Source organism: Crocodylus siamensis, chromosome 5, assembly GCF_052110815.1.
Source record: "Crocodylus siamensis isolate JL-2025a chromosome 5, ASM5211081v1, whole genome shotgun sequence".
Classification (NCBI taxonomy): domain Eukaryota; kingdom Metazoa; phylum Chordata; order Crocodylia; family Crocodylidae; genus Crocodylus; species Crocodylus siamensis.
Window position 1 is genome coordinate 49,769,385 of NC_143399.1, and position 24,664 is coordinate 49,794,048.

Genomic DNA, 24,664 nt, shown 5'->3' on the forward strand with positions numbered 1-24,664 from the left:
ACCTTTCTGTAGTTATCAGTGTCTTGGGTGCCAGATGCTCTTGAGCAGTTTTCACAATTTGCTTTGTTGGCCTTTCTGGGGCGAGCAGGTTGTGCAGTACGCTGTTTTTCCTCCCATCAGATTCAATAATTTGTCTACATGTTTCTGTGGGGGAATCCATTTATTTAAAAAAAAAAAAAAAAAAGCTCCAGCCTCTTTGTATCTGTAAGCCAGTCTCCCAGAGTGCTGTCATAAGCTCCAGTTTTTCCAGTATTAGTAATTATTTTGGGTTCCAACAGATTTCAAATACAAAGCAGTTCTTTAGGTTGATTCAATGCATGCCCCTCTTGTACCAACCCATCCGCATCGCCAGTTGTTATATTTGTCCAGGAGCATTTGGTAGTCAATGACGATAGCCACAAGTGTGGGAAGGAGTGCTGCCAGGCTGGCAAGCACAGAATACATAGTAAACACAAAGTAAAGCTCTACATCCATTGCCATTAACAGATTCAACAAAAAGTAACTTTAGATTCTCATGTACACATTCAGTGCATTCACATCTCACAGTAACAGTGAAACTACTTTAAAGCAAAATTAGTGTAGCAATATTTCGCATAGTTGTTGTTTTGATTCTGTTAAATTTTTGTTTATTCATCAGTTTCTCTTATCTAACAAGGCCATATTTTTCTATCAAAGTGTGCTGTACTTTTCCTTTTATCTGGAGCTCAAGGAGACAGGCTTAATGTATAAAACAATTCCTTATAGAGTAGACATATTTTCCCATTTAAAAGCATTTAGGTTCTGTGATCTATGCAGTACTGTGTCTCTTCAAAAACATAGAGCTGGATTATGTCAGAATAGTTATGTTCAGAGAAGACTGTTGACAATGTGGCTAGATGGTTATGTGCTGCAGTTAATCCCAAATATAAAAGGGAATGGAAATCTACTGACCTCTGAAAGCAGTTGCCTGAAGCTTAGGGAAAAAAAGTCCTATTCAGCCAATCTGATTGCATAAGACTAAATTGCTAGCAAGTGTTTAGTTTTTCTTTCAGTGGAAATGATCAGTGAGAATGTGTCCACTTCAAGCATCGAAAGTCAGCTTGTTTTCTTTCTTTAGTTAGCAAATTTATATATTCAGATAAGCTAATTTTATGCCACTTCTCATTCTCTGTATATCTTTGTGTTTGTATGCTGACTGATAACACAAGGTGCATGCACACAGCAAAATAAATAGAGAAAACAGGCAAAAAATCACATACAGGAAACTTAGTTTTCTACAGTAGCCAGTGAACTTCTACTGCAAACATGTTAGCAAAATTCTACTTGCCCAGAAAACATCACTGACAAATGGTTCCTAAGAATGGTTTATTTTCTACCTGTGCACAAATATATGATTTTATTAGAACTATAGAATCATAGGAAAGTAGGGCTAGAAGGGACCTCAGGCCAATCTAGTCCAACCCCATGCCCAAGGCAGGAACATCCATATCCAAATAATCCTATGCAAGTGCTTGTAACCCTTTTGCACAAGGCACATAGCTCAAAAATACCGAGAACACCCTCATCTGCCACATGCAAAGCAGGGAGACAAGGGCAATGTCAGTATCCTACCACTGCACAAGGAGTTAATACATTTGAGAGATCCAAGGAAGAGGACCCACTACAGAAGAGCCTCTCCTCTCCCTTCCCCCCGTCCCCAAAGTCTGGATCAATCTTACTGGGGTAAAATTCTTTCTTGCCCCCAGATGTGGTGATTGGTCTCACCCTAAGTGGTGGGACTAAGCCCCTAACTAGGAAGCCTCTGGGTTTTAGCATGAACTCCATGTGCCCCTGGAGGCTGGGGGAGCACAATGAGCTCCTGCAGGTGGCAGCAGGAGTGTGACAGTTGCAAGGGGTGAGCTTCGGCAGGTAGCCGTGGCATTATTGGCAGGGGCGGCAAGCGTCACCTGGCAGTCGGTGACCACCCCCAGCTGCAGCCGTCATTGGCAGCGGCCAGTGGTGATGGAGGACTGCCCGCAGACGTTGGTGGCAGGCAGCAACTGCCCACAGGTGCCACCAGTAGTGTCAGCAGTGCCTTTTTGCAGGGGGTGCACTGCCAAGCCTGCGGGTGCATGTGCACCCGCATGCACCCCCTGTGCGTTGCCAATGGGTTTTCGTTCCAGTAGGAGCCAGTGGCACACCTCATTCAAAGTCTACAGCCTCAACTGCAGCCAGCATCCGGTACTTCTGAGGAAGGGGGCAAAAATACCCTGACACCAAGATGGGAAAAATTCCTTCCTGATCCCATGTGGTAACCGCTTAAGTCCCAGAAGCTTGGCAAAGTACAATCACCTTCCGCTCTGTTCTGCAGCCTGAGGACAGCAAACATGCCCTACCCTCTTTCTGTTACCATTTTCCCCCCATGAATTTTATCCCAGGCCCTTTAATCTTCTTTTGTAATTAAGCTGGTTGTAGAGCTCTGCTTCGTTCTCCTGTTGCTGAGAATTGTCCTCTCTGATATCCACCTGCTCTGGGCTGCAGAGCTCTTCCCATGATCTCTCAGCACTCTGAGGGGGGAGTGATCATCTGTGTTCAACTTTTTCTCTTAGCACTGCATTCCAGGTATTGCTTAATATTAAATCTGGGTTGTCCAGCTGGTGGCCTGTTGCCTGCAAAGGGTTAACTTGATCTGTGGGCTCCTACCCAGCCACTGTCACTCCATTTCTTTGGCTGTAGCAGCAGCCAGGACTTCCTGGCTCTCCCTCCTTCCTATGGCTTTTGCTGCTTGCCTTTTTCCCAGGGGATGATGCAGCAGAGTCCCACAGTGCTGGGGGAGCCCTGGACCTGTAGTGTGTCATGGTGCAGCAGGGGACCCTTTGGCCAGGGGGCTGAGGATGAGGGACATTGCTATTATGTCCTCCACTTAATTGCCTTTTCCACAAGATGAACGTGCCTAATTCCTTCAACCTCTTTTTTCATACAGCTTGCTTTTTGTAACTTTAATCATTGTGCCTCCCATTTCTGGACCTTTTTTTAACTACTTCATATCTTTTTTTTAAATTCCATATTTTATGGTAACCTAAAACTTTGCATAGTAGTCTAGATGTGGCCAGACTAGCACTAAGTAAACAGGAACCATCATCTCCTGCATCTTGTTCCTATTGATACAGCCCAAAACTGCATTAGCCTTCTTTGCAGTTGCATCACACTGCAGTCTCTCATTGAGTCTGTGATCCACCAAGAACCTTAGATCCTTCTCTATAATACCAATCCAGGCAATTGTTATCCATTTTGTATTTGTGGTTTTGATTATTCTTTCCAAGACGCATAGTACCTTGCATCTGTCAGCATTGTACTTTATCCTGTTGGCTCTAGCCCAGCTTTCCAGGCTATTAAATTTCTTCTGAATTGTGCTGTTATCGTCCAGTCTGCAGTCCTTCCAGAATTCATGTCATTTACAGATTTGTTCAGGAAATTCTTTATTCCAGTATTCAAATCATTAATAAATACATTGAACAATACCACGCCCAAGATAGACCCTGTGGGATTACTCGGAATCTCCTGCCATTCTGACATGGATCCATTTATACTTACCCTTTGCTTGCAGCTGTTGAGCCAGTTGTCTATCCACCTTGTAATTAGTTTGTCTAGCCTACATTTCTCCAATTTTGTAATTAGCAGGAAATATGAGATTTTGTTACAAACCTTACTGAAGTCCAGATATGCTGTATCCACTGCGTTCTCTTCATCTATCCAGTTAGTTTACTTTACCAAAGAAGGTCAAGTTTGTTTGGCACGATTCGTTTTCGGTAAGCCCATGCTGGCTGGTGGTGATCAGTCTTTCCTCCTCTAAGTGCTTGCAAATAAACTTCCTCTAGTAACTTCCTGGGTATTGGAAGTGAGGCCAACTGTGTGTAATTCTCCAGGGCACTATGTTTTTCCAGTCCTCTGGTACCTTACCTGTCTCCCACAACTTGGTAAATATTTTTCCCAGGGCTCTGAGATCCCTGCTGCCAGTTTCTTCAGTACCTTAGGATAAAATTCATCAGACCCTGCTCACTTGAGTTTATTTGGACCAGTTGGAAGCTCTCTGACTGTCTCTTTTGTTATCACAACCCTCAACTTCATTTAATTTCTTTGGGTGTCTGGTTCATAAAATAATCTGCATTAGCTGTCTAGTTGCAGTTTGGTTTTTTGGTTTTTAAAAAAATGTTTGTGAATACTGAGACAAAAAAGCTTTTAAGCAGCTTTGCCTTCTTTGCGTCTCTTGTTAGGTGCTTACCCTGGCTACTTAACTGTGGACCCACCGCTTCCTTTGTCTTCCTTTTCTGGCCAGTATATTTAAAGAACCTCATCTTGTTTTTGTCAACTTCCCGTTGTATTTTGTTGTTGTTGTTGTTTTGTTAAACTATTTGTTCATGAAAAATATATTTCTTGTATTTTAAAGGCTTCTCAGAAGCCAGCTGACTTGCAGTGTTTAATGTGCTGCTTTGCCTTTTGTTTGTTTTTGTTTTGTTTTATTTGGATCTTTCATACTACAGGAAATTTTTGAACTGCCCCAGGAGAAATATCTTCAAGTCAGATTTTTGCCCTTTCTCTGAGTGGGAAAGGAGGAGAGCCATTAATGATCAGGCACTGTGAATGAGGCTATGGAGAAGTGTTCAGTTCCAGAGCTAAGAATTTCAGGGGAATTCTTAGAGCTGGAAAAATAGGTCGGGGCTGGGGGTGTACAAACACTCCAGTCTTCTGGCTGGAGAGCTGCATAAAAACCTCAAAAGTGATCTCTCTAACACACAGGGATATAGTGTGGAGCTGGAAGGTGGAGGGGTATGACATGGTTTCTAGATTTCCCTGCCCCTAGGTCAGTACAATTGTCCTCTCCCTTACTTGGGAAGGGCACAGTCTGTCAATGAGCAGCTGGCTTAAACAGTGCAACTTGGCCCATGCTGGATGTCACTGGGATGGGTCAAGCCATAGAGGCATATCCTGTTCTCCCAACCCCTCCCCTCTCCTTCCCTTGCATAGATCATAGTCATGCTATTTCTGTGCAGGGGGCAGAGAAGGTGCGGCTTGACCCATCTTGGGGGTCTGCTTCTGACACCACAGGCAGAATTTTGTTACCTTTTTGTGTGCCTTAATGGCAGTCTTCCAGTCTTATAGGTCACATTATTTGTACTTGCATTCAGGTTATACTTTTATTACTGCTACTGTGCATGGTCAGTCTGTGTGCATGTTTAGGAATTTGCAGTGCTGGGGTAATAGATTTGCAGTCTGTAGGTAATTGCCAAAAATGTTACTTGCATAGCTAGAAAGCTGCCACTTTTGTGCATAGAGTAACAGAATTCCACCCCATATATTAAAGGGCCTGAGCAGGTGTGTTGTCATACAGTTCTTGTGGTGCAGCCAGCCACATAAAGACTAAAATTCCTTAATCGAGTCATCTCCTTCCCAAACGTGGCAAGGGAAGGTCAGCAGAACAGCAATAAACAAATTTTAGATATCATCAGTATTAGTAATTATGTATTGGTAATGATCATTAAGTATTAATTATGAGAATAATAATGACCAGGATCCTCTAAGAGATTCTGTTCACCCCTTTATCACATTTTATAAAAAATTATTGTTGATGCAGCATTAAGTGGCCCATAATATTAATAATTCATTTTCCAAAGTTGTGCAGTTCATTCATCCAAAGCTGTAAATTTAAATTCTGAGAAAAGGGAAGAAGGATGCAATCTTGTGCAAATCCAGGCAGCCTTTAAAGATAATTGATCGCTTTGTCCTGGGCTGATTTCTCAGATCATCAGTGTCTCATCGAAAGGACTCTTTCTCTCATTTTAACTGAGATGCAGGTTTTCCTGAGCAGAGGCAGCCCATACAGCTCATGTAATTAAGCCATGCCAATTTTTATACCTAGTGACAGGCAAGGGAATAACTTGGCTAGTATCATATCCAGCTGCCTTTATATCCCCAACCCAAATACCTAGGTACCTATTTACTGTTGAAGGATCTCCCTCATGAGACTTTTCAGTTGCAAAGACCAGGTTCAGGTCAGTCTTTTGTCTTACTCAATATCCACATTCAGTTATTAGGAGAGATGGGTGATGTTGATGAAAGATTAGTAAATGGAGTGCTTGTATGGAAAATACATGAGAGATTGAGGAAGAAACTGAATTCACTGTAATCAGGAGTTTAAAATATGGGGGAGCATGCTGACCCCTTCCTTTCTTGGCAAGTCGCAACAAACCCAGTTCTATACCAAATCCCCATTCAGGAGAATCTAGGTCTATCTGTCACCCGTCCAGTTTACCTTGGTGGGTTCCTAGCTCAGCAGGGGTAAAATTTAAGTCATGTGTAGAAAGTATATTGTGAGTTTTTGCTAGCTTTTAATTTTATCAGGTATAATGTAGATCACTAAACTTTCCCAACTTTTAAAATTATGATTAAACTGTGTAATATGAAATTCAGCTGCTGTCTTCCTTCTTCATCTGCCTCTTCAAAAGAAGGCTCTGACTACCTTTCATATTTTGGCAGGCAGAGAAGTATTAAATCACTTACAGATGCTTTGCAGCAAATTGGTCTCTTGTTAGTATTTTGGAAGCAACAGTGATCATGTTCAATAGATTGTAGTAGATTGAGAAAGCACTACTATTTCCAATATTATAATTATGCTGTAATCACAAATGCGGTGTCTGTAGAAGCAATGCTCAAATGAAAAAATGTCAATCAACTTCATTCCACCAAGTTTAAACAGCAGTCCATATGTGTATAAAACCCACTGTTGTGCTCCATTTGCAGATGTAATTGACCTGTAATTTTGAAAATCTATCTTTGCTTTTTTAGTATTGGGTGGTTTGAAAGATGCTATATAATTTATAGGGCTGTCAAATGCTTTAAAAATCTGATTGCGATTAGTTGCATGATTAAAAAAAAATTCACAACCAATTGCTATTTTAATCGCACAGAACTCAAAATTATGCTCAGAAAAACACAAAATTATGCAGGTACTTTATATGGTTGTGGGGTGGGGGGGTGGGGTTTGGAGCCTGGGGGGTGGGGTCCCTGCATGCCCTGGCAGGATGTAGGGTACTGTGGGTCAGGAGTGAGGGCAACAGCAGGGCTGGGGGAAGGGCTGTTGCTTGGGATTGAGGGGCAGACACAGAGCACCCAGCAGGTAAGTCTGTGGAAGGGGAGGGGCAGAGGAGAGGGATACCTTTATGTTCACAATGAATAACGTTTTTTACAGTAACAAGTAATTTTACTGATTTCAGTGGAAGTACTCATGCTGTAAGGCACAACAAAGTGCAAGTCAGGTGTTGCTGTTTGACCTTTCAAAATTTATAATTTGCTTAAAAACTGAAACTTGTAAAGTTCTGTAAAGGTGTATGTAGCTCTTCAGAAGCTCTGTTGTCAGCCTGTGATAACCACGTGCATCCACCATCTTTCAAAGTTCTGTGACTTGACAGCACAGCTGAAAATTGAATTCTTTAATTTTTTGGCAATAGACAAAATATTTCATGTTCTTTGCCAAATGGTTTTTTTTACATGTGTCAGATTAACACAGTTTTCTGTGGTCAGTTTCCTTAAAAGCATAGAAAGATTGAGCTCTATAGTTATGCTGAGCAGGCTGGCACAACCTTAAACAAAGCAGAATGAACTAAATGTAAAATTCCAATGCCTGAAGAAGGTGTTTGTGCCTGAAAGCTTGCAAAGAACAGTTTTTCCAACTATTTAGTTGGTCTAGTAAAAGATATCACATCTACCCAAAGAACCTTGCCTGCCTAAATCCTAATATCTGCATTCAGAATGAACAATTTCCCATTAACTTTAGTAAGGACTAAATAGAAACAGACAATGAAGTTCAGGATTTTATCCCAAGATATTCAGGATAATACAGCAAGTTTTTCTGGAATATAAATGCCTGGCTCTTAATCTTTTTTTAATATCAGAAGATATCAAAGAACTGTTCTTTCCTTATGGGACTGCGTTTAGTTCCAGCCCAATCACTGAGACTTCACTAAGACTATATACAGTACATAAGAGGCTTGAATCTCCTGGCACCATTCTGTATAACCACATGTGGAGCTGTAGGACTGCACAGTGTGAGGTAGACAGCATAAACAAGGCTTTTTTTGTTGGGAGTAGGCACAGGGACAGTGTCTGGTTATATATTCAGCCATAGTCTTCAAGAGAAAGTTTTTAGTATTTTTTTCAAAAATCAAAGCAGCATTACAAATTGGAGTGATGGGTTTTGTCACAGAACATTTGTAGTCATACGGTGTTTTGCATAGCTGTGAAAGCAACATGTATCCTGCTGAATCTTGATATTTCTTCAGCATTTTACAACAGTTGCTAAAAAAGCTGCTCTTTGCAAGCTCACTATTGAGAATTTTTTATACTAGAAAAATATTAAGTTGTGATACTGTTATTTTGTAGGTTTTTTGAGTAGTAAGTTTTAAATATATTAAGAGCTGGACATTTAATGCAATTTCAACTGCTTTATTTTGTTAGAAGCTACAACTTTTGGGGAAAAACACTTCAATAACACATTTACTATAGATCTCATACCATACTTTATATAGCCATACTAGGGTATAATCATATCTGTGAATTCTGTAAAACTTTTTAACAAGGAAATGTATATAGCATACGTTGCTTGTAAATGTCAGCTTAGACGACAATAGTAAGAAATCCCATTGAAGTTTTTTAGGTTAGAGCAGGGCTTTCCTTCACTGGGCCCTGATTTTGTTGAAGTTACTGCCGTTTCCTACCTGGTAAAAAAGACTGGCCTTAAATGTGTAGGCAGGTTGGCTTTAGGTGCAAGAAGATCACATCTTATAACTGACATAACTGCTAGCAAACCTCCCCATACAGACTGCTAGGAGAAAGTGGTTTCTGCCAGCAGTGCTGCTGCTGTTCAGGGAAGATGATACAGTTTTAGTAGTAAAAAAAATTCCTGTTGCTGGCAGAGTAGTAAATGCAGGTGTGGTGGTGGGGGGAGGAGTGGTCTTTGCTACTGTAAGGGCTGTAGTCATTTATCTGGTTTCACGTGGAGATCCCACTGAGTTAATTTAAGGGTCTCAGTGCCTTTGACAAAATGTATCTTTCTAGCAATGAGAATGCAAAGTTAAGGTTGCAGCTTAATTTTAATTGTCTTATTTTGTTTCATCACAGAAAAGTTTTTTTGCCAAGATCTTCCTTTTATCACGGACTTGGAACTTGCCACTGTAAGAGTGAAATACTGGCTCTCAAAGTCAGTGGGAGTTTTGCCACTGATTTCTGTGAATCTGAGACTTTATCCAAGGTCTTAGATCAAAGTAACCGGGTTTAGAAAGTTTGCACAAAATGCATTCAATTGTATCTGAGTTGCACAATGCAAAATAATCAATGCTTTCCTCTTTTAAAAATACAAGGTGTTAAGAGCCTCTCTTTTTTTTTTTTTTTTTTTTTTGTACACTGTTATTTCAATGGTAAAACTGTAACGCTTATTTATATTTGGCTAAAAATGGGTAGCCATGAGATCAATTTGTAGCTGAGGGGGAACCAGTGAGGGACAATACAAGTGATGCAGTACCGTGAAATTAAAAAAAAAAAAAAAAGAAAAAAAAGCTCTCTTTGTAAAATTAATGTTATTTTTGCACACAGCAAGGGTGTAATTATTATTAAGCAAGTAAAGTAATTGAATAAATGGTATGTGCAGCTTTTACCTATTAAGGCAGGAGTTCTCAAAATGTGAGCCGTGACCCTCCAGGGGGGTTGCAAGCAACTTTAAAAGGATGGACATAAGGAAGAACTTCTCTACTGTTCAAGCCCCCAAGGTTTGGAATAAACTGCTGCCAGAGGTGATTCAAGCACCCACTTTGGATGCCTTCAGGGCGCATTTGGATGCTTATCTTGCTGGGATCCTATGATCCCTACTGACTTCCTGCCCCTGGGGCAGGCGGCTGGTTTCTATGATCCTCCGGGGTCCCTTCCAACCCAAGTGTCTATGAAATCTATGAAAAGGGGGCCGCAAACTTCCCAGGGGGGTATGCGCGGCGGTGCAAGGAAGTGGCACACAACGGCAGTGCAGAGTGATGGATGGTAGCAGTGGCTGCCGCGTGGGAGCTCCCTGTTCCCTGCTGCCACCATCCAGCACTTGGGGTCATGGTGTCACAAAGTTTGAGAACCCCTGAATTAAGGTTTTTATTACAATAACTTCTCCTTTTCCTGACTTAGTTATAATTTAAAGTTGCAAGATGGATATAGCATATTGTTACTTTTAATAAATGTAATTGTTTCATTTACATTTCATTTGATGGCATAACTAACAGTTGTCCTTTTTAATAAGCTTACTTTCTTGCTTTTTAGGTAAGCTTCTGGGTTGTTAGAGAGATTCTTCATGCACAAACTTTAAAAATAAGAGCTGAGGTTTTGAGCCACTATATTAAAACTGCTAAGGTAAGAAAGATTTTGTTTGTTTTGGGTCTTACCAAGGTGAAACTTCTTATACCTGAGTTCGCCCATTCAAAATGCATGTGTATAAATATTTGTCTGACACTTCATTTGGCTGCAGTTGTATCTGTTGACATGAATTGGTGTTTGGCTTCATCAGTGTGACATCAACAGAAAGGGTGGCAGTCCAGAGCTCCAGAATTAGATTCACATGCCTTTAAAAATGTTCTCTTAACTTTGAAAATAACATTTCTCATAGTGTTTCCTCATTTTTTTTCTTTAAATATAATTTATTACTCCATATGTAACGCAACCTGGGTTAAAATTTTTCACTGCTTGCAGGTTTTATATGTTTAGATTTATTCTGGTGGCTGCTATTTAAAATATTTTTATGGCTTTTTTGCTGCTAAAAGGAAAGGTCTTTTAGATCTTTGATAACAGTAGTCTTATGACTATTATCAATTAGTATCAATTTAAGATGGAAGTCACGTTTGGGGGTAATACAACTTCAAAAATATTTCTTCATTCAAGATGCAAATCAGGCAGCTTACAGCCACATTTCACTTCTACTGAAAGTAACATTAATAGTGTAAGAGTTAAACATCCATGGAAATACCCAGTTGTTGTCACCTCCTATTGGTACTCTTTCATGTCACAAAGAAATGTGGAGCTTCCATGTATGTGCCTCACATATGTCCCTGTACATGAGGCAGAATTCAATTCTCCTTTGAAATGTTTGTCCATGGGCACATTCCACTAGTGGGGTGTGTACATTCTATACACTTGAGCTCAGTAAGCATTACCTGTAGAGCACATACATACCCTGTTCCTTGTGCCATGCACTGAGAACATAGAGGTCAGCATCCATTTCACAATCCATAGGACCTCTAGCTGGCTTTGGCCTGAGACAGCTTTCTGTGCAAGGTATAGAATTTGGCCCTAAAGCCACTTTCCAACCTATTCAGGAGTTATGGATGAATAAATAAATCTAAGTAACTTACTAGGGCATTATGTGTAATGTGTATTCATGATTTCATGTTTTACACAGCAACTGCGAAAAAGTTGTTTCTGTGAACCCCACAAAATGGAGATTTACCTGCAATTTTTGGCAAGGAATTGGTGGGGGGGGGAAACTTACTACAGATAAAATGCTGGCTCTCTCCCCTCCACCCTGGAGCATGTGTATAGACCCCCTTAGAGCTTCCAGAACTGCTCTTCTGCTTTATCTTACTGTAAAAACATAAAACTCCACCAAAGTTTTTTTTGGATCTAGTAATTACATTTTCACTATGCTTCTTCCAGCTCAAACTTTTGCTAAAGTAGATTCCAAGGTGTTTAGTGCCTCATCGTTTGTTCCCCCCCCCCCCCAAAAAAAAATTGTTTCCCCCTTTCATCTTCACAGACCAATACTTTCTAAGCTGTTTGGGGTGCAATACTGTTGAAAGGCCCCTAATAACCTTTGGAGACCTATTTGAGATTGTGACAATATCACTGTGTCGTCTTTATAAAGCAGGAGAGGGAGAGGATCTTTAAAAATCATGAATGTATGAAATTGATTCCCTGTCAGCACCTGCTTTATATCATTCAAGAATAAGTTAAAAAGTAGTGAAGCAAGTGGACATCCTTGTCGTACTCATCTTAGCTGAGAAACTCTTGGACAGGGCACCACAAATCTTGTAACATACCCTAGATGCTGTTTTTGAATAGTAAGTGGCAATAATTGTAAAAGCGCTTTGTCCATTGATACTACTGAAAGCTTCTTCCAGAGCTTGAATCTGACTATGGAGTCAAAAGCTCCCTTTGAGCCTTGAATGGTAATTGGCAAGGATAGATATTTAAGTAGTCCTGGCAATAGATTTTTAGTGTGCGAGTAACAGTGAGATGAGTGACCATATCTTGAAGTTGCTTCAGTTTAAAGTTGAGAAGATTGATTTACTATTTGTTTGAAGACAAAGGAGTCAGGATTTTTTTGTTGACATGCATATCCTGTTGCCAGCCAGGGAAATGTATGCGAGTGTTTCCTAATGGTGTTTTTTCTGCTTAACACTTAAGGCGTACACTTGACAGTTGGGATATTAATGCTTGCTGAAGCTAGCTTTAGGAACATGAGAGGTTTTGAATTAAGGTGTGGGAAACTGGATCAATCCATAATTCAGCAGAGTAAGAACTATGGTGAGTTGATTTTTGGGCATCTGAATTGTAGGAGATATGAGACTTGTCTTGTAATTGGCAAAAAAATGAAATGCGGTCAGTTTCTTCTTGGAATAGTAGGCAGAGGTGGTATATTTAATTTGTCATTAACATTTTAAAACTGATTTGTGAACTAATTGTGGACTTCAATTGATGGTGATTTATGGATGTTAGAGCAAGAAGTCTGAAGATGTGACTCAAAATATGATGGTCCCTTTCCTCAGTAGGGTCTCTAATATTTGAAATGAGTTTATCAGCAATGATGAGGATGGCTGTATTCTAGCTGGATAGATTGACAGTGAAATGAATAAAGATAGAAATTGATTATCAGGAGTTAAATGTGGTGGATAACAGCACAAAGGAAGTGTAGGGTCTCTCATGGTGTGAGTCTTCATTCAAGAGCATATGTATTGCAGGATTTAGCATACAGGTTAGTAAAGGACTGCATCCTTGGTCACTAGAAATTTAAGGAAACCTACTTGCATGTCTTAAAATGACTGCCAAAGCTTAAGTTAACAGTTTGAATGTTTTTGGGTTGACCATCTGGAAAATTAGATAGGGTTGTTGAAGTGGAGAATTCCACTCTTTATTGGGGTGCTGGTCACTGATAGGAATATGGCTTGACAAATTTTGCTGCAAATGTCTTGTTGGATCATAGGTACATGTTCAGCATACTGAAGACAAAATTGTGAAGTCTGAGAGACATTCTTGAGACCGGATCTTTCTTCAAGGTATTCAGCAAAATTTTCAGTTCAAAATGGGATTGGGTTACTCTGTAACAGCAATGATGCCAAATTTAAGTAGGGTAATTACAAACCTTACTGTGGCTTGGCTGGTTGGGCACATTTGTGACTAGTTCAGGACAAGTAAACAGCATTTGTTCAGGAAAACACTTTTATTGCTATCAAATGTATCTAGTAAAGGGACATTAGGACCTTGATCTGACCATAGTTGAGGTGGTGAGACATGTATCTGGGCTTTGTTTGAGTGTTAGCTGTGAATACATTGGCACTTTCAACTCCTATAGGTAGGAATGAATGAGGAGTGTTGTGTGCTACAAGTAGGTTTTGTTCCTTCTGTACAGGACAAGAGCTTAATCAAGTAATCAAGACATGTGACCTCATATAACAGATAAAATGAGGTATAGTTCAGAGAGATGCCGTGTCTTTGCAGAGCTTCTATATAGCTAGCTCATAATGGGCTCCAGAACTACCGTGAATAATTAGTTAGGTTAATTTGTGTAATATTGCACTGTTTTTTTGCATTCATAATCAAAACAAGCCAATTATTGAGTTTTTTTGACAAAACATGGATTCTGCTGTGTGGCTAAACTGGTTCTTCTCCTAAACGGAAGCACTGCTGAAAAAAAGCTAAAACACTGGTGTTAGGAGATTTAGTAAAGGTACTGCAAAGATGTCTGTCTTGCACTGTTGTCATTTGGATGCGTGTATGGCTGTGCATCCCAGATTTAGTTGTAGATATAGGAGTTTCAAAGAACTTGAGACAACTCTGAGGTCCTTGTCTTCCCAAATATTTTAAAGAGATCCACTGCATTTATAATAATAAAGGAACTGTACTTTCAAGGGTTTGGGGGGCCTGATCAGTTTAAAAAAAGGGACTGTGACAGTTTTTTTCCTTATGCAGACATGTTAGGAAAAAAAATGTAAGGAAAAGAAATTAATGCCATCTGTAGCTGCTGATCCTATAGCCCTGTTGGCATCAAATTAGCTATTTTAACAAGATGCTTAGGAGTTTAATTCCTCCTTCTGGTTACTATATGGAGACTTTGTATTTTCTTTTGTTTTGTGATTTAGAATGACAAATATACCAATAGGTACTGATAAAATATCCTTTCCAGATTATTTTCAATTTATTACTGTAGTCCTAATTATAGACCTGGACCCCATTGTGCTAGATTTTCTATTAACATAGAATAAGAAGGATTATTATGTCTCCAAGCAGGGCATAAGCTTATTTTAAAGGAAATGGTAACAGATGCGTGGGGGTACAAGTAAACAATGAGACAAGATTCAGTCAGCATGATAGGGTGTGACAGCAGCACACAAGTGACCTAGCTAGTAAGGTTTTTGTTAGCATCACAGGAAAAGTTAAAGGAGGGACTTGGAAGATAACAAAATAGCTTGCCTATGTTTTGGATACTCCACCTAACAGCAGAGGCCTGCATCGGGGGGGAAAAAGCACAAAGGTACTTGTTAACAATTTCAGATATGTGAGTAATCCTGTTTCAGCTATGTTGAATTTGAGGTGGAGGCTGATAATCCACAAAAAGATTTGTAGAAAGGTTTGAGATTTTAATTTGGACAGAAGGAGAGAAGTCTGGAGAAGAAGACCACCCAAGCTTCTCTACTTTTGTTAGTGATCTTCTACAGTGAAGTGGACCCTAATAGAAGTTTGTTGCCCTACTAGTGATAAACGCATGGGTTTAATTCTGTTCTCTGATCCTTCATTTACAACCTTCAGCAAAAACATTACCATACACATGTTAAATTCCTGGTACCCTCCATTTTGAGGACAAGCATTTGGTTAGAGACATGTGATTTAACAGCTAATCTAGATAATCTGGGTGAAGTGGGACCGGACTTGATTCCACAGTGGCAGTTTTTTTTTCTTTTACTGACACTGCTTTTAAATCCAAACTGTTGCACTGATGCCATTAGGTGAGAGACCCATATAACAGTGGTAGAGCTTTGAGCAGTGTTGGACACTAAATTGGAGATGGACTTTTTTTTGCACTCACCCTAAGCTTCAGCTGGTTTCCTGGAAAATCAATACGTAGTTCTTGTTTAGCTGTTTAGGCATGACCACCCACATTTGAAAGTTCTACCACACTGCTTTTTATAATCTTAAACCAGTGACTCAAAGGCCATGGCACCCTGCAGTTTCTTGTGCTGTGGCGTGCCACACAGTGCTAGCACTGTTTTGATGTGCAAAAATTATCTGTTGGGGTCTGAGTTCTCTGCAACAGAAGAATTGCTCTATTATTTTTCTTTACTCAAAACAGAGTGAAAACTAAAAGCTTGCATTTTTCTAAGGAGTGTTTTGGGTCTATCAAGGGGTTCCTCAAGTTTAAAAAACTTGAGAACCACTGATCTACGCCATGCAGCCTAGTCCTCCCCTATTAAGGTATGCAATTTAGAGGGAAATGCTGTCCTGTTAATTTAGACAAAACTCAGACTACTCTAAGGAGAAAATTAAGTATTGATATATAATTAGTTGCCCCTCGGAAACATTGTAAGGTATGGGTCTGCCACTCTGCCTTGATAGGTCTTTGAGGACACAATATAATTTTCCCCCATTCTGAGCTTTGCCCTAAGTTTTTAAATGCAAATCTTGTGGGATGATAAAAATTAAGGGTTGAAAATTAAGTGTTGCTTTTGACATTAAGAAAAAGAAATGTGAACTATCTGTAATAACATCCCCACTATACAGGATCTGAATGAACTGGTTTTGCAATGTAAGGGAGACTAGTAAATTTGGGTGGATATGCAAACTTTGAAAACTATTTGTGGTATAGAACATCAGTGTCTCATGATAAAAATTGAGAATGTAAAATCTAAAAAGGCCTGTGGAGCTCAAAGAAGTATTTTGTAATACACAGCAAGATTTACTGTATATTCATACTAAATATTTTAATAAAGTTGTGGCTTTACTTTTGTGGCTTTAAAATGTAATAAAGGAGATTACAAAAAAAAGAATTGGATTAGTTGTAACGAATCTACTCAAGTGTGTTTTATAGGCGGAGGAGTTTGCATATGGTAATCAACTTTGAGGAATCAGAAGTATCAAAGTTCTCATGAAACGCAGTCCTGGAGATAATTGTTCAAGTAGTTTAACTTAGCTATATCTCATCCAGGTATTTACTAGATATGCTCTGGAGAATAAACAAAGTGACTGTCTTATTTAGGGGCCTGTGATATGCAAGAAATTATGATAGTATGATAGACATTACTTTATGCCTAAGTCTTGGTTTAGATAGCTCAGTGTGTCTGCCACTCCCACCCAAGTACATTGTGGCCAGATGCGATTTTCTCTGTTCAAACACTAGCAAGCAGCCAGGAGTACTCCTTTTCAATACTCAGTGCCAAGTCAAAACAAAGGAGGTCCAGTGGAGATAGCTGAAAGCAAAGTGCCAAAATGGGGTCTCTGGTAATACATCCTTTACCTGCCAATATTATGAAGAACTGATTTGCATTTTTGCATGTGATGCCACCATCAAAGCCAAGAATGCAATGGTCGATTACAGCTGCAGAGAACATGGAAAAACACCCAAGACTGCATGGCAAGCACTCGGGGTGTGCAAAGCTTTGGTCACCGATTCGATTTGGAGATTTGGCTTGATTTGGAGGCAGAGTCACTGAATCGGAGTCAAATAGGGAGACAAACCCCCCCTGCTCTGAATTGATTTGAAGCCTCCGAATCAATCTGGAAAAAGATTCAGAGGTTTGGTGATTCAGAAGGCAGTTGTGCAGGTGAACAAAAAGTGAGGAGGAGAGGGAGCTGGGGGGGGGGGGGGCAGAGACTGACATTTGTAGTTGGCCAGTGACTGATCTTTCCCGAGTCCCCTTCTAATCACAGTGCTCTGGGGGTGGGACATAGAAACAGTATATAAGCCTTTGTCTGCAGCCTTTTTGTCCCTCTTGTGAGCTGTTCCTGCCTGAGCAAAAGAGGGCCAGGTGGCTGGCCCAGAAACAGGTGAGCAGGCAGAGATCTAACCGGCACTGGGAAGGCTCCCTGTTACAGGCTGCCATCCCTGCTGTTTTCATCCCACTGGGCCTTAAGATGCACACAGTCCCACATGTCATGAGTTTTGCTTTCAGAAGCTTGAAGTGCAGCTTCTCAGAACCCCCTGTGCCTATCTCCATGAAACTTGGCGGGCCTCGTGCCCTGAGAAGGGGCTTCCATCCCTGTTGTTTTCATCCAAATCTGCCAAAAAATGACAAAAGTTATAGGTATTTCAGTGATTCTCCATTATAGTCTATGACTGAATCACTCAGAATCAGTGCCAAATCTTCCAAAGCAGATTCAGTCGAATTGATTCCAGACAGTTGGGAATCTCCAAATCAAATCACTGTCCTCCGAATTGGCCGTATCCAAATCAAATACTTCCCTATTCGCACAGGCCTAGCAAGCACCCGGTAGAACTTTTTGATTTGGGCATCATACAAAGAATTATTGGGGCAGCTGGGAACCCCTTCTGCCCAGCATGTTCTCCATGGCATCTGTGGTGGAGACTTAAAACTTTTCTAGTCTTTTTCCCTCCGTGAGATTGAATCTCATTGCCATTGGTCATACCCTACATCTGTGCCAACTCACTTGCAGAGTTGATTTCTAATCATGCTCCCATTACCCTGTTTCATACCCTTTTGCTTTCAAAATGGCATCTCTGCTAAAGGTGTAAAGATTTCCTTCTCTGCTATGAGAAACATCACAGTTATGAGTTACAGGAAAAGCTTGGGAAAAAGGCAGTAAGTGTATCTCTCTCCACCTCCCTCCACTAGCTGTAGAGTTCTCTCACTCCCATTTTGCTCTGCTGTGAGCACTTTTTTAAAACTTTCAGTTTTTTAAACTTTAAAGTTTAAAACCAATTATTGTTTTAATCATAGATATGGAAAGTTTGGGGATTTTTAAAGCTCATTAGAGAAGTTGCATTGATTCACCAGCTTTGTAGTGCACTCAGCTTTTCATAGATCTTTAAAATTTGAAGTAAATGCCTCATATTAGGCATTGGATACCTTTTAGAATGCATAAATATTTTAAGATGTTGTAATATACGGATTTTATAAATTAACTCCAAAATTCTGTTAATTTTGCAGTGTTCTTTAGACTGATCTGTGGGAAACAAAAATGCTACTTAAGGCAGAGGTAGTGCTCTGTTTTGGCATGAGCATTAAAAGTTAAAGCAGCTCTCTTAGGATTATTTATGCATCTAGCGTAACCCTTGTGCTACTGTCTAGCTGGAACAAGTTATCTTGATAAAGAGCAGAATTCCTGTATTGTTGATTTATACATTGCCTTTTTGAACAGGGCTCCATTTTGTCTTCTGAGAGTTTGTCTCAAGGTAATATTTTCTAAGATGAGAAGAATGCATGTAATTACTAAACAATACCCTGTCTCCTTCCATGCTTCTTTAAAAAGAGAGAGAGGGAAGTATCCAGAGATCCACTGTGCTGGCACTAATTCATATGAATGTTAAAGTAATGAGTCATGCATACAGTCCCAACTCACGTACTTCCCAGAAGAAATACAAGATGGATATAGTATGAGTTGTTTGGAAAAAAACCTTGCCATCTTTCTAGGACAGTACAGACTGGGCAGAGATGGTAGAAACGATATTCCAAATTGTAGGAAAATTAAGTATTTTATTATTGTGGGAATACAGACTGTAAGGGATAGAACAATAAGTAATTATGCTTTTCCTGTTCCCCCCCCTCCCCATAATATCTGTTAACTGCAAAGAAAGCAGTTATCTTCAGAGTATCTGTCAGATCTTGGGAATGGGGAAGGTGGAGATGGACTAAAGATGATGTTGTTCATTACTGTTCAGTTTGTTATGATGGAGGATCATAAAGACAGATTTGTGCAGAGAAGGTTTCATGGAACGTTTTCAAAATATCAAAAATGTAGGCTAGATTCTTGAGAGAAGTGTGCATAACCTTGGAAAGGAACAAAATGTAATCCCTGCAGAGAACAAAACAGCTATGACAGTATCTCTTATTTCAAGAGACAAATACTACACCTTGGCATTCTAATGTTCTGTTAAATGTAGAGGTATGCTGGGACTGCCATTTCTTTGAACTTAATTTTGGGTTCTTTCTATCATATTCAACTCCACAGAAGTTGGAGAAAGAGAAATCCTTGAGTGAATTACCCACCAGAGCTTGTGAGCACTCCATGGTATAGCTGTGTCCCACTTCTGCTGTTTTTTAAGTTCAAACTATGTTTTAATTTTTTTACTTTTATTCAAGCATGTTACCTGTATGAAATGCACTTTCCAAAATATATCTTTTAACAACTTGTTTGAAAAACCTTAATTCAGATATAGTTCAATCCATAGATGACTTGGTATTTGCTACTGTATGCTGTTTGTTCTTGAAGAAACCAAAAAGCATTTTCTTAATTACAACACAGTTATTAGGCACAATTGCCCCTGGTGTATAAAGTAGGAACCTAGTACATCACTTCCTTGTTTCCTTTACTTGGGGTATATGATAGGGGCACCTTCTCCATTATATAGAAAATCTCTTCACTTTCTGCTTTCTCTGATTCTCCATCAGACACTTATCACATCAGGCATGTCATGATTAGAAACATCCAACTCCCTTTCAGCCTCTAAACAATGTACTCTGCTGAATTTTTTTAGTACCTAGGAGTAAAGTTTAAAGTACTCTTGTCCCCACTTCCAGTAAAAAAGCTTCATAGATGAAGTAATCTGGGTTGCCAAAATTAGAGGAGGAATCTACTTCTAAAGGGGCCAAAAATAATTTTGTGTCTTATCAATGGCCTTGAAACTTGGAAACATCTTTTAAAGCCATCAAAAAGCCTAGGAGGCTGACACTGTATAGAAGAACCCTCTTCGTAGCATTGCACATCTGTGACCATAGCCTCAGCAGTTGATATTCTCACACTAAACTGTTTAGCTACTGGTTGTCAGCAATGAAAGAGAAGGAAGTGAAAATCCATGTTGTGAAGGTAAAATGCTTTCCCATGCTGATAGAAACTCTAGTTCCATTGCTGCAACTCTGGGATGACTTCTGTTCAGATTTCTAGGGCGATTTGCTTTTTTTGTCCTGAGATTCTGTCACCACAGCAATCACTTTGGGGGATTCCTTAGTTTAATGATTGCCTGTGAAGGCCAAGATGGCTCTTCTCCCATCAGTTGGTTACAGTTGTCTGAACAAAGCAGAAAATGAAATCTAGCAGTTCTGTTAGCTATATTGAGGTACCATTAACGGTTCTGATCTTACAGAGCCAAATCCATCTGCTTGCCTGACTCGGAATGCATATGCATCTTCCTCTCATATTACTTTCATGGTTATGGCACAGCACTTTGTCATTCATGCTGCCTTGTACCATTTAGAAAATAGTGCAGACAAAATTGACAGATGCTATAAGAGGAATCATTGGAGTTTATTATTTAGGTAGTCATAGAATTCCTGTAGTTTGACATCCATCTCAGAATGGCTAGCATGACAAATCAGAGTGTGGAACAATGCCCAGTGCTGCATCTCCTTAGGCTTCTGAGTGGTTAATTTGGGCAGACAGAAGTGTGTGAATGTAATGATGAAGTAGGAAATTTCCATAATGTAGTATGGATGCACTTCAGTTTGCTACAGTCAAATTACAACTTTTAGAACAAATGACTAGATTGAATCAACATCACTGTATATATCATTTTGGGGTATTTTTAACTTTTGTGTGTTACTTCATTGCAGTTGAAGTATTTTTCAAGTTATTCTTATTTTCATCCTCAGAAGTTATACGAGCTGAATAACCTGCATGCACTTATGGCAGTGGTGTCTGGATTACAAAGTGCCCCCATCTTCAGATTGACTAAAACGTGGGCGGTAAGTAATCTCAGTAGGACAGTGGGTGACTCTTAATTCCTTCTTAAAAATAAAGATTGTAGTATATCCTTCTGTAGTCTGTTTCAAGGATCCAATGATTATTTCAGATGCACTTAATTCACTTTACTCTGTACATTATTTCTAGTGCCTCTAAGTCTACATTTTCCTCTTGAGCTTTTTTCCATTTTGGCATAGACATTTTTTCCTTTTGAAAATGGTTCCCTGAAGATTCAGTTAAGTTCAGAGGTTCTAATTTGGCCAAATGCTATTTTGTATTAGTTACTGGAAAATTATGAGTGCCAAAGCAGTCATATTTTAATCATTATGGGTTTTACACTGTTGGAATTTTTCATCTGTAAAGAATACATATCCAAAAACTTTGGAGTCGGATTCCATAAAGATGTATATATTTTTATTTTTATCACTGATAACTGGGCTTAATTTTTCCCCAATGTTTTGTCCATTGTATTTTATATGCGAACTATTCTAAACAGTGCATTTGCTTGTTTGTCTTTTTCTAATACCTAATTTTGAAAGAGAAATTATTTTTCCCCACGCTGCCCACCATCTCTTTTAACTAAAATGGTAAGCTGGTGTTTGCATACTAGTGTCGGTGATTAGCACAACTCTGGGCAACATGCTGACCTAGTTGCAGGTTCAGAACTAAGAAAAATATTATATCTGCGTAGCCATATAAATAATAAGAGATGAAACACCAGTATTTTCAAGCCTAATCACTTCAGAGTTCGCCCAGAACATGAAACACTCCAGCATGTAATACAAACTTTAATTAGCTTGTAAAAAGAGGTAAACATTTTCAGGGACCAGAATGTTAGTGGCTACAAGAGTCTACTGTATCCTAGCAAGACAGACACATTAAAGGTAAACATTGTTAGCTGACATATTCTGTCAGCCTAACCATGAATATTCAACCAGGTATAATTTTTGCCATTGGCAGGTTAGGCAAATTCAACAAACACCATACAGTTCCTTATTTTTTGCATTGACATACCTTGTTCTGAAAGGTCTTAATTTAAAATGTACTTACTATTCAGAAATGTTCTTTGAGAAAATCTTCACTCTTGGTCTATTTTTAATTGCTCTCTTCAGTTTCACCAATCAGCATGCTTATACAGGATAAAGCCATGCATCTCTGGATTCTATCTGAGAAATCCAGATCCTAAATTTAGACAGCCCTCCCTATTCAAACTACTAAAATACAAAATAATCCACTGGAAAAATCTGATGAATTGCATGTCTTTTATTTTTGGGCAAGTGTTTTTTAAGATTTCAGGTCTTTATAAAGGAGCCACTTCCTGCACTCAATCTGCATGAGCTTTTGCAAAAATAGGTAGTCTAGAAACTCATGACAAAATAGGTCATGCATCCACCAGTTTTAAAGATATTGGGTTCATTTAAGGTAAAGCCACCAAACTATTGTCAGCTTCTAAACATCAACTCTTCCTTGTAACATCTTAACAAAACTCTTCTTGGTAGAGGGAAACCATAATTAAAGTGAAATGAATAGAAGAGCTGAAAGAATTAGGGAGCTGCAAGAATGAGAGTTCTTTCAAGTGAAGCTCTGAATCATCCCCTCCTACTCCTATAAGCAGTTCTGACTGTTGTCTCCCATTGCATTCAGAAGGGTCAACAACAGATAGTCGACGGGCCAGATCTGGCCTGCAGAGTCACTGGATCTGGTCCCATGCCCACAACCAACCTGGTGCTGGGCAGCTTCCAGCTGTGCCTGTGCTGCAGTGGCAGCTGCTGAGAAATGTCAGCAGTGCAGATGAAGCTTCTGGTTCACCAACCCAGGAGCAGCTCCCTACCAGCTGGAAGTTGTGCCTGAAGTGCAGCTGGGGAGTGGAGGCCCGGGGAGAAATGGTGGCGGCAGCAGCAGCAGCCTGGGCTCAATTCCAAGCTGTCCAGACCTGGCACAGCTTCCCCTGGGCTGGAAGCTGTGTTTATGCCCCAGCCTGGAATTGTGGGGGGGAGGCTTGGAAAAGTGGTGGTGGCATTTCAACCAACACGGTTGTCATGGCCTATGGGTTGCAAAGGTTGCTGGCCCCTCACATAAAGTATAAGTATTTAGAGCAGTTTCAAAAGGCCAGCAGCTGTTAACATTCTAATTGTCAGGGGCAGACAAGCCAGGAATGATACAAATGTAGCAAAACCACTCTCACTTTACCACTCTTTTATTCAGTTAAACTTGGAGCAGTTTTGCCAATAGCATAAATTGAGTTGGGGGTAATTGCTGGGGGTACCAATTTGGAAGGGGTGCCAGTACCTGGGAAGCCTGCCCCAGCAAGGCAGCATACAGGGAGCCAACAGCAACTGCTCCTATCAGGTAAGATGCTTGTGTGTGGGGTGTGTATCCATTCTCCTCCACTCTTCAGATGCTTGACACAGCACTCCTATTTGTCTCTGCTAAGATACAAAAATCACTAATTATGCATTTGAGGTTTGCTACATGCCCATGTTTGTCTTCATGAAACAATTAAAATGTAACAGCTGCTGGCCTTTTGAAACATTCCTCTTTTGAAACTACTCCAAATATATGCATCTATACCCACAGATACTACTATTGTTTGTTCTCTGGATACTTGGGGGGGGGGGGGCATTTTGACAAAACAATTTGGAAGGAAAGGAGAGGAGGAAAGAAAATCTAAGGATCATTGAATGGGTGCTTTTTCTTCAGCATTACCTGCGCTCTGGTCACATTCTCTACCAGATTGCTCCTATGTTAAAGAAAAGAAAGGGAACCTGCTATGCATACCATCCCCTCCATAAGGAACTGCATAAGGAAACCCTTGAAAGGGTAACACTTTTGGAGAACCTCTCAAAGACTTTGAATGTAGCAATCAGATTTCAACAGTATTGTTTCTTAACCCATATTTAAGAAAACACAGTTGACGGTCAGATTATTTCATTGCAGTCAAAACTTTCAGCATTTCTTTTGTATTGTAAAAGGAAGCATTTGTGTTTTTATTACTTTCATTCCAATGGAGTTATAAAATACCTCCCAAACACAGACAGAACATATGTCAAAGCATGATGGAATGAAAAATTTTACCTAGATTGTCTTATTAGTGTATCTACTGCTTAATTAACTTGAAAGCTAAATTTAATATCCTGAGCTTTCAGGTGTAATATAATACTAGAAAAAAAAAGCTAGACTTCCTTGCTCATATGTTGGAGCTAGAACTAGCAGCATTTTGAATGTGTTCTCAGCTCCATATATTATTATCCCTGGAAATCTGTAGGAGCTCTAACCTGGCAGTGTCATGAGAGATGCAAAACACCAGTGTTAATTCAAGCTCTGTCCTGGAACTTCAGAGAGACAGTTTCTTGGAAGACCGGCCTCTCTTTAAAAAAGAAAGCTGATGATGTAGAATTGCGCTGGGGTGTTGGTCATCTTTGTGACAGTTAGTGGGTAGAAAGGTAGACAAGAGTGAAAAGAAGTAAAACAAATAAAAATGACATGTTTGCCAAAATAC

At 39.7% G+C, this 24,664-nt stretch overlaps 1 protein-coding gene across 6 annotated transcripts in view; it reads left to right on the forward strand.

The window, feature by feature from the left end:
* The window catches only part of RALGPS2 (Ral GEF with PH domain and SH3 binding motif 2), a 238,615-nt gene that overhangs the window by 95,577 nt on the left and 118,374 nt on the right, over positions 1 to 24,664 (forward strand). For all 6 annotated transcript variants that reach the window (XM_090047437.1, XM_090047440.1, XM_090047439.1 and 3 more), the window contains exons 6-7: positions 10,309 to 10,398; positions 21,075 to 21,167. In XM_090047437.1, coding sequence (XP_089903563.1) covers positions 10,309 to 10,398; positions 21,075 to 21,167 — 183 coding nt within the window. The remainder of the gene's footprint in view (positions 1 to 10,308; positions 10,399 to 21,074; positions 21,168 to 24,664) is intronic.